Raw genomic sequence first — 14,968 nt, forward strand, 5'->3', positions numbered from 1 at the left:
TTGAAGTAGAGTCCAACCTATTGAGCTGAGCATCACAAATTGGTTATTGCCTTGTATATTTTTTTTTTAATTTTCTTACCACTTGGAAGGAAATTCCCCAATCTCTATTGCTTAGTCAACATATGTACTGGATTTCTTTCCATAAATTTGAATTACATACTAAAAGAGTTGTTGCACATTGGGTTTCTAGATGTCATTTCAAAGCATGCATAAGAACACTAATGATAGATCTGACCAAAGCCTGCTGCTAAGTCTTCCCATTGCCCTTAGAAGACACTTCTAAAGGCCACATTCTGGTCTGGGGTTGTCCTCATACTGTGGTGACCTTATCAGATTTCTTGAAATGTGTGACTTGGATGGGAGGTTCTCCAGTGAAAGTACAGCTAGTCACATATGAGTTATTTGGGGCATGGATCACTATTCCCTTTGCACCAAAGCATCAGAGAAAGAATGCAGCATTGTCCCAGGGAATCAACCTGCAGATGTTAAAGATCTGATTAGCAACATTTAAGGACAAACTCTGGCATCCATATGTAGCTCAGGGGTGAGAAAAAGTGGCCCATGGGTCACATGCAGCACTAGGCCTGTTTCTGCAGCTTTCAGGGTCCAAAATAATTATTGGGGGGGATATTTTTTGTGACTCCAAATGCCCCCAATGCTTTGTATAGGTTGTGAGATGCAAGTTCATCATATTTTTGTCTTCAGTCCCCCCCCTCCCCCGAACCACTATAATCCTTTTTTTCCTAACAGGAAATTAATAGGCAATTGACTTCTGTGTCACTTCCTGTTATTAAAAAGGGTCTCCTCTGGGTCTAAAATAGTCCAGGAGGGGCAACAACATGACAACATTGCCCCCTTCTCCCCTGGAGCATTTAACAGGGTGCAGCCCTCCTGGAGAGGCCAATTTGGCCTCTTAACCTCTCAACAGTTGCCCACTCTTGATTTATCTAAACCTTCAAATAGTATCAGAAGACTAGAAAATTTCCACATAGTGGAAATTGGTGGTGGGGTGAGGGGAAGATCCCATATAACAAATAACCATGGAAATCAAGTTTGGACCTGAATCATAAATGCTAGAGTTGGAAGAGACCCCAAGGACCATCCAGTCCAGCCCCCTGCCATGCATGAAGACACAATCAAAGCACTCCCAACAGATGGCCAGCCAAACTCCACTTAAAAACTTTCAAAGAAGGAGACTACATCACACTCCGAGGGAGTGTTTTCCACTGTTGAACAGCTCTTACTGTCAGATTTCTTCAAAACCCCTTCTGGTTAAACAGTTGTTGCTTGCCAACAGTTGTAACAGAAAAATTATAAATATTAATAAGAATTATAAATACTGAAAGCAGTGGTAGCTGGTGGTTTCCTTGTCAGTTTGCACTGAACTCTTGGTGGGTTTTCATTCAAACTTCAAAGGGACTATCCATGGTCCTCAACCTTATCTTCAAAATAGGTACATGTACATATAGCCTTTCAAGCTTGGATGAAAATGTAGAGAGGTTTCCCCACCACACTGGTATGTAAGGTGCCTTTGGTTGGATGAAGAGAAGACAAAGTATAAGAGTACATGAAGGAAGAGAAAGGTGCTTCACTCTGTAGAAAGGGGAAAGGACAAAATAAACAAATAAAAAGAAAAGAAAAAGGTAAAAAAGAAAGAAAGAAAAAGAACAGACAGAGAAACAGGAATACAGTTGGAGGTTTTTTTCAGCCACAAATCCTAATGTTTTAATACTATCCCACTTTTACATGTAGACAGAGGATCAGGTCTTTAGGAAAGGTGCATGGAAAAATGTGGCTTATGGAATGACTGCTTCAAGCACTATGTAACTCATTTCTTTCTCCTTTTCTTCTTCCTATTTTAGAAAAAGAAGAGGGCAATGACTGCCCGCCGGCAGCATCTCAAGGTATCTACTCTTTGTTGTGACTCATAACAACAGACACGTTACTCAACATCACTGATTTCTTCTTGCTTTGTTGAAGAGATGTGGACTGTAAGACTAGGCCCAAGTCCGCAGACAGTCCCCTTTTGGACTATCTGGCTCAGAGTATCCCTTCTTCCACAATGCTGCTTGACATTTAAAGAAAGAAAGAAAGTGGAGCTAAAACTCATCTTACTGTTTCACACTTTGCCAATTTATGTAGCACTCTTTAAATTCTCCAAGTTCCCCCCTCCCCTATTTCTGAAACCAGGGGTGGAAGGAAATGAAATTTAGCTTGACCAGGAATCCAATCCCTGTAGTTTTAATTTGACACAACCATTAGCTGGCATGAAGAGGCTGTGAATTACCCAGTGAATACACAGCACAAAATAATTCTGAATTCAGAACTGAGTGGGTGGGTATCTATACTACACAGTTCAAAGTTTATGATACATCTTTAACTGTCATGACTCCATTTTAAGGCATCCTGGCGTACTTAATTTGGTGGGATTCTTAAAATTCTCTGCAATGGAGTTCTAGTGTTGTAGTTCAGGAGAGGTGACTACAGTTCTCCTGCAGAAAATTCTAAGTACCTCATCAAACTACAGATCCCAGAATCCCTTATGATGGAGACAGGTCAATTAAAGTGGTATCAAACTTCTTTAACTTTGCAGTAAACACATGTAGTTTATTCAAGAAGAGGTTCTTGGCTTTATCCTGTGCTATTTTTAACGCTCTGCTATTTATCCTGGCACTGACAAAAATGTTTACTCCTGGAGCAAGACTGTGCATATCCTGGAGCAAGGCTCTGTGACTTCTTTGTTGCACCTTCAGATCTGTGTATGTACACATGCACATGTGTATGCACACATACACACGCGCGCACATGCGCACACACACACACACACACACTTATAATGATGTTTCTCCCACTCTTATTCCCCCAGAGTGTTATGCTCCAGATTGCTGCTACTGAACTTGAAAAAGAAAATGCTGCCAAAGAACAAGAAAAAGCTGACTACCTGGCAGAGCACTGCCCACCTCTGCAAATTCCAGGTTCCATGCAAGACCTGCAGGTAATAATTCAGTCTACCCCTCCCTTGCACCCATTCATTGATATACAAAGACAGCCAGGGTTGATTCAATCCCCCCAAATACTGATGAACTACAATTCCCATTATTCCTCACCACTGGCCAGAATGGCTGGGTCTGTTGGGAAGTGAAGTCAAACAACAACACCAAGTGACCCATGGGTTCTCCAACCATGCTTTAGTTCTCAAATAAAATCTAATCTAATCAGATTATCTGCTGGGAATGCCAATACAAGTGGGCTATTGTTATTAACTGCCCCAATGGATACCAAAATCCATGGATGCTAGTCCCACTATATACAGTGATGCAGTAAAATGGTGTCCCTTATATAAAATGGCAAAACCAAGGTTTGCTTTTTGGAATTTAAAAATAAAACAAAAAAAAATCAAGCCATAGATGGTGGAATCTGTGGATGCAGAATCTGTGAATACAGAGGGCAGACTATAGTATACTTTGGGCCAATCTCTGCAGTATCGATTACAGGTAGGCTGGGTGCCTGTGGGTAAGACAGGGGATGGACATATTGGTATAGCTTTAGGAAGAAGGCCAAATGTGGATATTGCCACCCCAATAGGTATTCTGTACCCCAATGAAATGGTTGCATTTTCTCAGAATGTAACCACATATATCCAGACCATAGTCCAGTAAGCTGTTTTGCAAGCACACACATGAGCCCCCCTCTCACTTTGAACTTGACCACTGAACAATGAGTTATCTCGAGTTTATGATACCCATTATCCAACTGATTGCATGATTGTGGGATCCAGTAAAATCATGCCAGTGGAGAACTTCACATGCACCAAGTGCAAGTTGGTAGCACTCTTGGAGGAGAAAGTGCAGCAGCTGGAGTCCAGAGTAGCTACACTTCAGCATATTAGGGAACAAGAGGATTTCCTGGACACAATAGAACTAACCATCTTGGATGAGTACCACGCAGAGGAAGATGCTAGGGTGGAAGAGGTCACTTGCCAAACAGAGGAGGCAGACAGCTGGAGGAATGTCACAAAGAGAAGTAAGCCAAGAAGGAATTGTTCGGGGAGCTTGCAGCTAGAGAATCGATTCGAAGCTCTTTCCCTTATCAAGGAGGATGAAGAAGAGCAGCATGGACAGACTTCAGGGACAGAGCAGGGGAGCCTGAGAATCCCACCCGAGGGAACAGTCGCTGCTAAGCCTCGGAGGAGGCGTGTGGTCGTAGTGGGGGACTCTTTGCTGAGGGGTACAGAAGCAGGGATTTGTAGGCCTGACAAGATGTCTCGAGAGGTGTGTTGTCTTCCAGGTGCAAAGATCCGTGATGTGACAGAGAGGCTGACAAGACTGGTCAAGCCTACTGACCAATACCCCTTCCTTTTGGTCCACGTGGGAACTAATGATACTGCAAGACACAGCATTCAGAACATCAAAAGGGATTACGAGGCGCTTGGTAGGAAGCTGAAAGGAATGGATGTACAGGTTGTCATCTCGTCTCTTCTGCCAGTTGAAGGGCATGGTCCAGGAAGGGAGAGGAAAATAGCAGATGTGAACAACTGGCTTCGCAGATGGTGCCGCCGAGAAGGATTTGGATTCTTCGATCATGGCCTGCGGTTCCATGAGGAGGGACTTCTTGCAACAGACGGGTTGCATCTCACGCCAGTTGGAAGAAATGTTTTTGCCAACAGTCTCAAGAACTTGATCAGGAGGGCTTCCGTGGGGAAGGGAGACAATATTAAGGAAGGCGAAAGGGATGGCGAAAATAGTCAAACTGACATAGAGGAAACAAGGCAAACAGTGCAAGGACCCAGCAGTGGGAGGCAAAAAAACTTGCACAGGCAGCAAGTAAAAGGGAACCATGGTCTGCGATGTCTCTACACTAATGCACAGAGCATGGGAAATAAGCAAGATGAACTCGAACTCCTAGTACAACAAAGCAAATATGATATAATAGGATTACTGAAACCTGGTGGGATGAGTCTCATGATTGGAATGTGGAAATAGAGGGGTATAACCTTATTAAGAGAAATAGGCCAAACAGGAAAGGAGGAGGAATAGCACTATATGTCAGAGATATTGACACCAGTGAAGAGATCCTGGACATCAATCATGGAAGCCAGGTGGAGAGCATCTGGATAAGAATCAAAGGGGAGGGAAACAACAAGGGTGTTACGGTGGGAGTCTACTACAGACCCCCAAGTCAGACTGAGGAATTGGATGATATCTTTCTAGAACAGATGACCACACAGCCAGAAAAGAGAGATGTAGTAGTGATGGGAAACTTCAACTATCCTGATATTTGCTGGAAGTCAAACTCAGCAAAATCCTCAAGGTCTAGCAAATTCCTCACTTGCCTGGAAGACAATTTCATGGTCCAAAAGGTGGAAGAGGCAACAAGGGGGTCAGCTATTTTAGATCTGATCCTAACCAACAAGGATGACTTGGTTAATGGGGTGCAAGTGGTGGGATCCTTAGGTGGAAGCGACTATGTTCTCCTGGAGTTTGTTATACAGTGGAAAGGAGAAGCCAGGCAGAGTCAGACACGCATCCTAGACTTTAGGAGAGCGGATTTCAGTAAACTTAGAGAAGTATTGAGGGCGATTCCATGGTCAGAAATACTAAAAGATAAAGGAGTTCAGGACGGATGGGGCTTTCTCAAAAGGGAGATACTGAAGGCACAATTTCAAACAGTTCCATTGAGAAAGAAAAACGGGAGGTGTCTCAAGAAACCAGGATGGATGACTAAGGAACTTTCAACCAAGCTAAGTTTGAAACGGAACATGTATAAGAAATGGAAAAAGGGGGAAATCATGAAAAAGGAATTCAAAGAAATAGCAGGCATGTGTAGGGGTAAAGTCAGAAAAGCTAAAGCGCAGAATGAACTCAGGCTTGCTAGAGAGGTTAAGAACAATAAAAAGGGCTTTTTTGGATATGTCCGCAGCAAGAGGAAGAAGAAGGAAATGGTAGGGCCACTGCGTGGAGAAGATGGCAAAATGCTAACAGGAGATAGAGAAAAGGCAGAATTACTCAACACCTTCTTTGCCTCAGTCTTCTCAGAAAAGGCAAAGGGTGCTCAACCTGAAGATAATGGAGCAGAGGACAGAATAGGGGAATTTCAGCACAGAATAAGTAAAGAGATAGTAGAGGAACACCTTGTTAATCTAAATGAATTTAAGTCTCCGGGACCAGATGAACTCCATCCAAGGGTATTAAAAGAACTGGCAAAAGTAATATCGGAGCCATTGGCAATCATATTTGAAAACTCCTGGAGAACAGGAGAGATCCCAGCAGACTGGCGAAGGGCAAACGTTGTCCCCATCTTCAAAAAGGGGAAAAAAGAGGATCCCAACAATTATCGTCCAGTTAGTCTGACATCAGTTCTAGGAAAGATTCTGGAGCAGATCATTAAACAGAGAGTTTGTGAACATCTAGAAGGCAATGCCATAATCACAAAAAGTCAACATGGGTTTCAGAGAAACAAGTCATGCCAGACAAATCTAATCTCTTTCTTTGATAAAATTACCAGCTTGGTAGATGAAGGGAATGCTGTGGATATAGTATATCTCGATTTCAGTAAGGCCTTTGACAAGGTTTCCCATGACATTCTTGCAAACAAGCTTGTAAAATGTGGGCTAGACAAAGGAACTGTTAAATGGATCTGTAATTGGTTGACCGGCCGAACCCAAAGGTGCTCAACAATGGCTCCTTTTCATCCTGGAGAGAAGTGACCAGTGGGGTCCCACAGGGCTCTGTCCTGGGCCCAGTGCTATTCAACATCTTTATCAATGACCTGGATGACAGAATTGGGAGCATACTTATCAAATTTGCAGATGACACCAAATTAGGGGGAATAGCTAATACCCCAGAGGACAGGATCAAGATTCAAAATGACCTGAATAGACTAGAAAGCTGGGCCAAAGCTAACAAAATGAAATTCAACACAGAGAAATGTAAGGTATTGCACTTAGGGCGGAAAAATAAAATGCACAGATATAGGATGGGTGACACCTGGCTGAATGAAACTACGTGTGAAAGGGATCTAGGAGTCCAAGTAGACCACAAGTTGAACATGAGTGAACAGTGTGACGCGGCAGCTAAAAAGGCCAATGCTATTTTAGGCTGCATCAATAGAAGTATAGTGTCTAGATCAAGAGAAGTAATAGTGCCACTGTATTCTGCTTTGGTCAGGCCCCACCTAGAATATTGTGTCCAGTTCTGGGCGCCACAATTCAGAAAGGACATTGAGAAACTGGAGCGTGTCCAAAGGAGGGCGACAAAAATGGTGAAGGGTCTGGAAACCATGCCCTATGAGGAACGACTTAGGGAGCTGGGGATGTTTAGCCTGGAGAAAAGAAGGTTAAGAGGTGATATGATAGCCCTGTTTAAATATTTGAAAGGATGTCATATTGAGGAGGGAGCAAGCTTGTTTTCTGCTGCTCCAGAGAACAGGACCCAGAACAATGGACGCAAGCTACAGGAAAAGAGATTCCACTTGAACATTAGGAGGAACTTCCTGACAGTAAGGGCTGTTCGACAGTGGAATGCACTTCCTCGGAAGGTGATAGAGTCTCCTTCCTTGGAGGTCTTTAAACAGAGGCTGGATGGCCATCTGTCAGGGATGCTTTGATTTGGATTTCCTGCATGGCAGGGGGTTGGACTGGATGGCCCTAGTGGTCTCTTCCAACTCTACGATTCTATGATTCTATGATTCTATGATTCTATGATCTTGTCTTGAATGTTGTGTTTGGAGAAGGGACTCTATGGGGAGGGTGCAAAATCAGAATATTGGACCCCAATAAATTTTTTGCCCCAACAGTGAAATTTTCCTTCAGTCCTCAAATTTCTAGCATTACAAAGAATGAGACATTAGACATTGTTCACACTTAATACCCTTCTATTTGTTATGTTGGCATTTCCTTGGTATCGTTGGCTTTTTCTTACCTCCTTTCTTAAGATGCCTAAACTATATTTCTAAATGTTCAACTGAAGTTTCAAATTACTGCAATGGTAGAAATTTGGGGACTGAAGAAAATTTCATTTGAGGGGCAGAATTCCTACTTGTATGGGGAATGCCATAGCCCCCTGCCCCCCAGCTAAATCCCTGCAAATGGACTGAACAAAGCTACTCAACACTGGAAGAAAGTCCTACTGTATGTTTCCATAGAGCTTAACACCATTTAGGATTGTTGTTGCATTCATTGTTGAACAAAAGTGAATCAAGTGCAAATCCCCTAGAGATCTACCAATATATCCTGGCTGTAACTTCTTCCCATCCTGACCTAGGCGTCTAAGGAGCATGATGTAGGGAGAAATCACTGGTCATTTCATATCCCCTCATCCCATCCCAATCTGACTCATTAAAGAAAGATTTATACTTGGTTTAGGTTTTCAGATTTTTTTAAAAGATAAACATCACTGTAAACTCACTATAAAAATGTCTGAAACTGCCTAGGTAATGAAGAGTCATCACGTAGGTTTCACCACAGAAGGCGAGAAATGTTGGCAAATGAAGTGTTGAATAGGTTTCTTGAGCAACATTCTTTAATAATCTATCCTTGTTTCTCAACAGGAACTGTGCAAAAAGCTCCATGCCAAGGTAGAGACAGTTGATGAGGAAAGATACGACACAGAGATGAAATTACAGAAAACTACCAAGGAGGTAATTTTTACTGACATTCAAATCTGTTTATTTTAAAGACAGAAATGAATCCAGAAATACTTTGGGACTAACTGGGAAATTTATTCTTTCCAGTTAGTCTCAAGGGTGCTACTAGGTTTCTCTATGGTTTTTTAATGCTAAATGAGACTAGTAGAGTTATCTCTTTGAATATTAAGGGTATATATGATTTTTGGATACCACTGTCCTACTGCATTTGTTTCCATTTGAGATCTCACCTACTTTTAGAAAACAAGAAAGTTCAGTACAGAAGACCAGCATCCTGCCACTAGGTGCTGGGGGGGGGGGGAGGGGGACGACTTCAGTTTCAAATAGTCAAACATTACATCAGGAAAGAAGACCCTGAACAAAGACCAAATTCCATGAAATATTTAGAAATTATGTTTCTAAATATGGCCTAGGTATGCATTCACCAGTCATACTTTAAATAATTATGTACACATTTACAATGAAGTTTGAGTGTACACTTGAAAGACAATACATATTCAGTGGGACAGGAAAACACACAGAATACATGCAAGATTGGACACATTCCCCTTCAATCCACACTAGATAACCTGGCAAAGCTATTTTCTGGATGATGATGATGATGATGATTCCTCAAATCTACCAACATGGCCACTGGCTGGTGAGTTCTGGGAGCTGCAATCTAAAAAATAACTTTCCCAAGCGCTGCACATACACATAAAAAGAAATAAATAATATAGGCAAATGTTACTGAGAATCATATGCATTATGCATCTACACATAAATGTAAACTCTCAGTAAAACATTTTATAGCATAAAAAAGTTTAAAGCAGAAGCAGACACAGAGAACAATAGCCCAAGATATTTTGTAATTCTCAGAGAAGTTGCAGAAAGATTAGTTCCTCTTTGAGGAGAATAAAAAATCAGAATGAGGATAATAAAAGGCAGGTCTTGGGATGAGAAGTATAATCTTTTCTGATGCACATGCAGTCATATTTTCAGGCCAAAAATGTGCTGTGTTAAAATGCCCAGCATACAGTTTGGGGTGACTTGCTGTCTGAGATCCTAGATCAGGAGATTAATAATAATAATAATAATAATAATAACAACTTTATTACAGCCATTTGGCCAGCACCAGGAGATGAATTGTAAATTTTCACACAGATGAAACTACAAACACATTTCTTAGCTTCTAGATTTCCCTAAAACACTAATTTATTTGCTGGTGTAGTGGGGGGGGGGGAGGGGGACAGCAGAGAAGCATCCAGCTATGTTTGTATAGTTGGATGAACAGCAACTGGACATCCTCGGACCTTGAGAGGTCCTCTAGAGGACTTGGAGGATAATGTCATTGCTGTGCATCCAGATATAGAATCACATCTAGATGCTTCTCAACTTCCAACCCATCCTTCACCAGCCAGTGTTTTGGGGAGATTGCAGCAGCTAAGATGTGGTTTGCAGGACATCAGCCCTTGTGTGATGATGACAGAGAATTATGATCTTTGCAACAACAAAAATAAACAACATGCAGCCATAAGATGGAGGTACACCAGTGTAAGTCACTTATAGGATGACAGAAACTCTTTTTATAAGCTCAAAATAAGTTCACAGTACCCAGATCCAGATGAGAACCATCATCCAGTTGAGTACTATCCTGGGAGTGAAGCCTGTTTTTTGCTGCCTTCCTCCCTGTTATGGTTCGTTATCATTTGATTTCTACATCTCCTTTCTCCCTTTTCTCTTTCTAGCTTGAAGATCTGAACCAGAAACTGTTTGACCTTAGGGGCAAATTTAAGAGGCCACCCCTTCGTAGAGTCCGCATGTCTGCTGACGCTATGCTGCGGGCTCTGTTGGGTTCCAAGCACAAAGTCTGCATGGATCTGAGAGCTAACCTGAAGCAAGTCAAGAAGGAAGACACTGAGAAGGTATCTAGCAGAGAGTTTAAAAGAAGCGTCCTCCACAGATTTGGTATTTGTTGTTGTAAACTGCAGTTAAGTCAGTTTCAACTTAGGTGACTCTAAGAATCAGACACCTCCAAATAATCCTATCATCAACAGCCCTGATCATGTCTTGTAGACTCAGTGCCTTGGCCTCCTTGACTGAGTCTATCCATTTGGAATGCAGTCTTTTCTACTGCCTTCTGCCTTGCCAAGCATCATTGTCTTTTCTAATCAATCATGTTTTCTCATGATATAGCCAAAGTACAATGATGTTAATTTAGTAATCTTGGCTTCAAGGGAGAGTTCAGGCCTGATTTGCTCTAGGACCAATTTGTTTGTCTTTTTGGACAATTTTATTTGTACACAGTATCAATAGAACGTTCTCCAGTACCACATTTGAAATGAGTTAATTTTGTTCCTATCAACTTTCTTCACTGTCCAGCTTTCACAACCTTATGTAGAAACAGGAAAGAGGATGGCATGGACCATTCTAAATTTACTAATTTATTTGCTATAAAGTTTAGCAAAGTGGTCTTGCAAAACCTTCACCTGCTTTGAAAGAGATAGCCTATTAAAAACATGAGTAAATTGGGTGGAATCCAATATGCCCAGATGGACAACCACTAATACAACAAGTTGTTGTTGTTATTGTCCTGCCTTTTTCCAAGCCTTATATCCCACCTTTCTCAAAGCACATGACCCAAGGTGGGTTGCAAGAGTTGATGTGAAACCAGCTATGTCCCAGAGCTTTTCCCAAACAGCCATATTTTCATTTGGCATCAGAATGATGGCAACATTGGTGCCAGTTGGGCTACCAAAGGGTGGATATTCCATAACTAGCCACAGAAGAAAGCCCTCTCCTGTGCCTTCTCAAGTATATTGCCCTGACTGATGGGACAAAGAGCAGGACCCCGCCAGGAGATGTCACTTCTCAGGCAGATGCATATATGGAGAGACACTCCATCAAATATTGAAGTCCCAAGCCATTTAGGGCTTTAAATGTAGTTACCAACATGTTGTTATATTAATTCTTCTTAAAAATAACTTCCCAAGCTCTGTGAAGAGGACAGGAACCAGAGAAGATATTCACTGGAAAACCTGGTTCTAAGTGGCCTATATTTTATTGGCAGTCCTAATTAGAGTCAACCTGTTGCATCAATGGGATTTACATGTTCACTGTCTATTCAAGAGCTGGTTAAATGAATCAACTCTAGTTGGGACTACCCATAAGATTCAGGCCTTGGACTGTAACTTCCAGGATCCTGCAGACAGCATCATGGTCAGTGGCCATTCTGGCAGCAGAATTCTGAGAGACATAATCTGATCAGAATGTAATATAATCAAAGCATTTCCCAAGTTCAAATGAATGTAGTATTCTCTCTGTCAAACAAAGGCTGTGTGACAAAAGGCAAGTGACTGTTTCAACTCTATTCATCCTGTCCAGAACAATCAAACCCTGAATATTTATCTTCTTTCTTCTACAGGAGAAGGATCTTCGTGATGTGGGTGACTGGAGGAAGAACATTGAGGAGAAATCTGGAATGGAGGGTAGGAAGAAGATGTTTGAAGGTGGCGAGTAAGAAGAACCAACCAGCTGTTCAGTCTAATCATCATCCCTATCAAAGTCCCAATGCTCCTTTGCCATCCATCCTGCCACTTCGTATCTTGACAGTCCTTTGCAGTGCTGTTGGTGGGATGACAATCCTCAGGCAACAGTTGTACTTCATAGAGCAACCTGTCCTACAGAACCTACCTGCAGCCTGATCCCTCTATATCATTGTTGGACATTTTTTGTGCTGCAAAACATCTTAAATATATTTTGCAACTGTGGTAGTTGCATGAGTTTAAACAAGTCAGTCCTCATTCAGTCTTGTCATTATGTAGGATCTGTTGTTTCAAAGTAAACTGAACGAATGTAAATAAAGCTTTGGAAGTATGGCTGAATGTTTAAGCCTTGGGAGGTCAAGGCGTGAAATGGCTTTGTGTCATGTGGCCCTTTAATTTTGCTGATGTGCAAACTGGCACTTAGATAACTCACCAATACAAAATAAATGTGCTATTTTGACATGCATATAATGAATAATCACTTTAGGGGAATGTTATCATGAAAGTAATGTGACCACTGAGAAACATTTCCAACACTGAATTAGTGCCATCAAATTTGGAGTTGCTCTCAAAATTATTTTTTTCTAATAACTTTTTCTGGAGTAGTAGAACAACATTTTAGGAGATAGTGATAATGATTGCAAAAATGGCAATAACCATACATTAATGGGTGAGCAGCTACTCAACACAGTTTTACTTCGAAAATGTCAATTAAAACTCCAGTTAATGATTGGAGGAAATTAATGATGCTTCTGTTCCCAGGACTGTACCAAATTATGTCCCAATCAGAATCTGTCAGTATGTATACATATCAACCTCAGGGGAAGACAATAGTAAACCTCCCCTGAACAAATTTTGCCATGAAAACCCGATAATGGGGTTGCCTTAGAGTTGCCATAAGTCAGAAATGACTTGAAGGCACACAAACAATAACAGTAACATATGAGGAATCTAAAAGAAGGTGTGTGGGTACAGATGAGAGGAGGAAATGAGAGAAAATATTTCCATTAGCCTAGTAATAAAACATGCCAAAACATGGATGCAGCCAGCAATCAATTTTATGGTGTAAACCCAATTGCAAGTTTCAGAGACCCACAGAATCAATGAAACTTAATATTGATTTACCATTCAGCAACTGTTTCAGTGGATCTCCAAATTATTGTTTGCTCTCCAGATATTGACAGACAGTGCAGCTCCCAGCATTCCCTACCATTGCCTGTGCTGGCTGGAGCTGCTGGGCATTGCAATTTAATATCTGTAGGTTTGCATGATTCCTACTTTTGGTTTAGACCTATGCCCCTATTTTCAGAAAGCCAACTATGTCTGAGCCAAGCACTTTATTAAATATTACCTTACTTTATCATGTATACTAATAATTATCTCATTTGTCTCTATGCTAGTCCTTGTGTAGATAAAATATATACAGCATCAGCAGGTTTAGGGGAAACCAAGTTTCGCAGACATATGATAAACAATCAGAGGAGGGGACTAAAATCTCCAAAATAGTCCAATAAGGATAAGCACATTCAAGGTTTGTGGAACTTGGAGAAAGAGAATAAAAAACCAATGGGAAGGAGTGGATGGAAGGGAGTATCCTTGATGAAGGCATGAATGAACAGGCCAATTCTCACTACAGCTTTGGTTTCTTTTTCTCATATAATCAAAACATACAATCAGATTCATATCAAACGATCAAATCCAGAAGCTGCTTTATTTTGTCAGTCTTGTAAATATATGAATGTGCATCATGGAAGTTAGAAGCTGTTGTAAATGAAAACTTAGGGGAAGTGATGGTCATTAGTCTTGCACAGAAACCTCTGCACAGAGACAGATAATTTAATGCCTGTTACAAAACAAACATTTTCACAACAGAGTTCCTCCCAATGCTTCTTTTGGCAGTATCATTTGAGAAAGCATCCAGAGATGCATAACAATGAGATAAACCATGTCATACTCAGAGATATGGAATAATTGAAACATGAGACAAAAAACAATGAGGCCATCTAGGCTAGCTATCCCCTGAGGCTAAAATATTCTATGTCGAGCATTTCAAACTATTATAAAAGGGATATGTAGTTTCATTGCCATTGACATATATAAATAACAAAATGAATTAATGTCAGGTGAAGGTTTTTCCAAAATTAGCAATCAGGCTGGAACAGGCTGCTGTAAATTGACTGATTTTTCCCCAGAAAGTGAGAAGAGGCAGGTAACTTCGAGATAATACTAAAAATTTGGCCTCAGGTGTTGTTTTTTAAAATCTACTGGAACACCTAGATTTAATTTCCAATTTTGCAGATAAAACCATCATATATCTCAGCACTTCTGCTTTGTGTGGACCCAGGAAGAAGTGTGTTTCACTCAAAGCAATGGATAGATCTCTGAGCTGTAGTTAGCTTTTTTCTGATGAAACTGAGACTGGCCATTGCCTCTTCATCCCAGACTGCATGGCTGGAATAGCCTGATAACTGCACACTTACCGAAGGACTTTATCACACTAGCAAAAAAGATGGGAGCATAGCAGGATGCTCCCATCAATATCGTGAGGTCATGGGATGATTATTACATGATGTTGTGTGATGTCGCAATTATGCCATGATTATCCTGTGAATAAAGAGGAATGGTAGTGCCACTTTTTATTCATGGAAAATCCTGTGAATAAAAAGTGGTGCTAGAATTCCTCTTTATTCATGGGATAATTATGGGATAATTGTGACGTCGTGCAATGTTGTGTGATAATCAGTCAGTGACTACGCAATATTGATGGGAGCATCCCACTATGTTCCTGTCTTTTTTGCCTG

The 14,968-nt window shown here is 41.1% G+C and overlaps 1 protein-coding gene across 2 annotated transcripts; it reads left to right on the forward strand.

The window, feature by feature from the left end:
- The first annotated feature begins 1,855 nt into the window (after positions 1–1,855).
- Positions 1,856–13,543, forward strand: TNNI2 (troponin I2, fast skeletal type). 2 transcript variants are annotated; one of them, XM_089520971.1, is made up of 5 exons: positions 1,856–1,904; positions 2,867–2,995; positions 8,548–8,637; positions 10,371–10,547; positions 12,047–13,543. In XM_089520971.1, the coding sequence occupies exons 1-5, from the start codon at positions 1,878–1,880 to the stop codon at positions 12,140–12,142; spliced, it is 519 nt and encodes a 172-aa protein (XP_089377097.1). In that variant the 5' UTR covers positions 1,856–1,877; the 3' UTR covers positions 12,143–13,543. The 2 variants fall into 2 exon arrangements, with proteins under 2 accessions (XP_089377097.1, XP_089377096.1); XM_089520970.1 differs by lacking the exon at positions 1,856–1,904.
- Positions 13,544–14,968: the final 1,425 nt, after the last annotated feature.

Source organism: Sceloporus occidentalis, unplaced genomic scaffold (genome assembly GCF_023333645.1).
Source record: "Sceloporus occidentalis isolate IW3139 unplaced genomic scaffold, rSceOcc1.0.p SCAF_4, whole genome shotgun sequence".
NCBI lineage: Eukaryota > Metazoa > Chordata > Lepidosauria > Squamata > Phrynosomatidae > Sceloporus > Sceloporus occidentalis.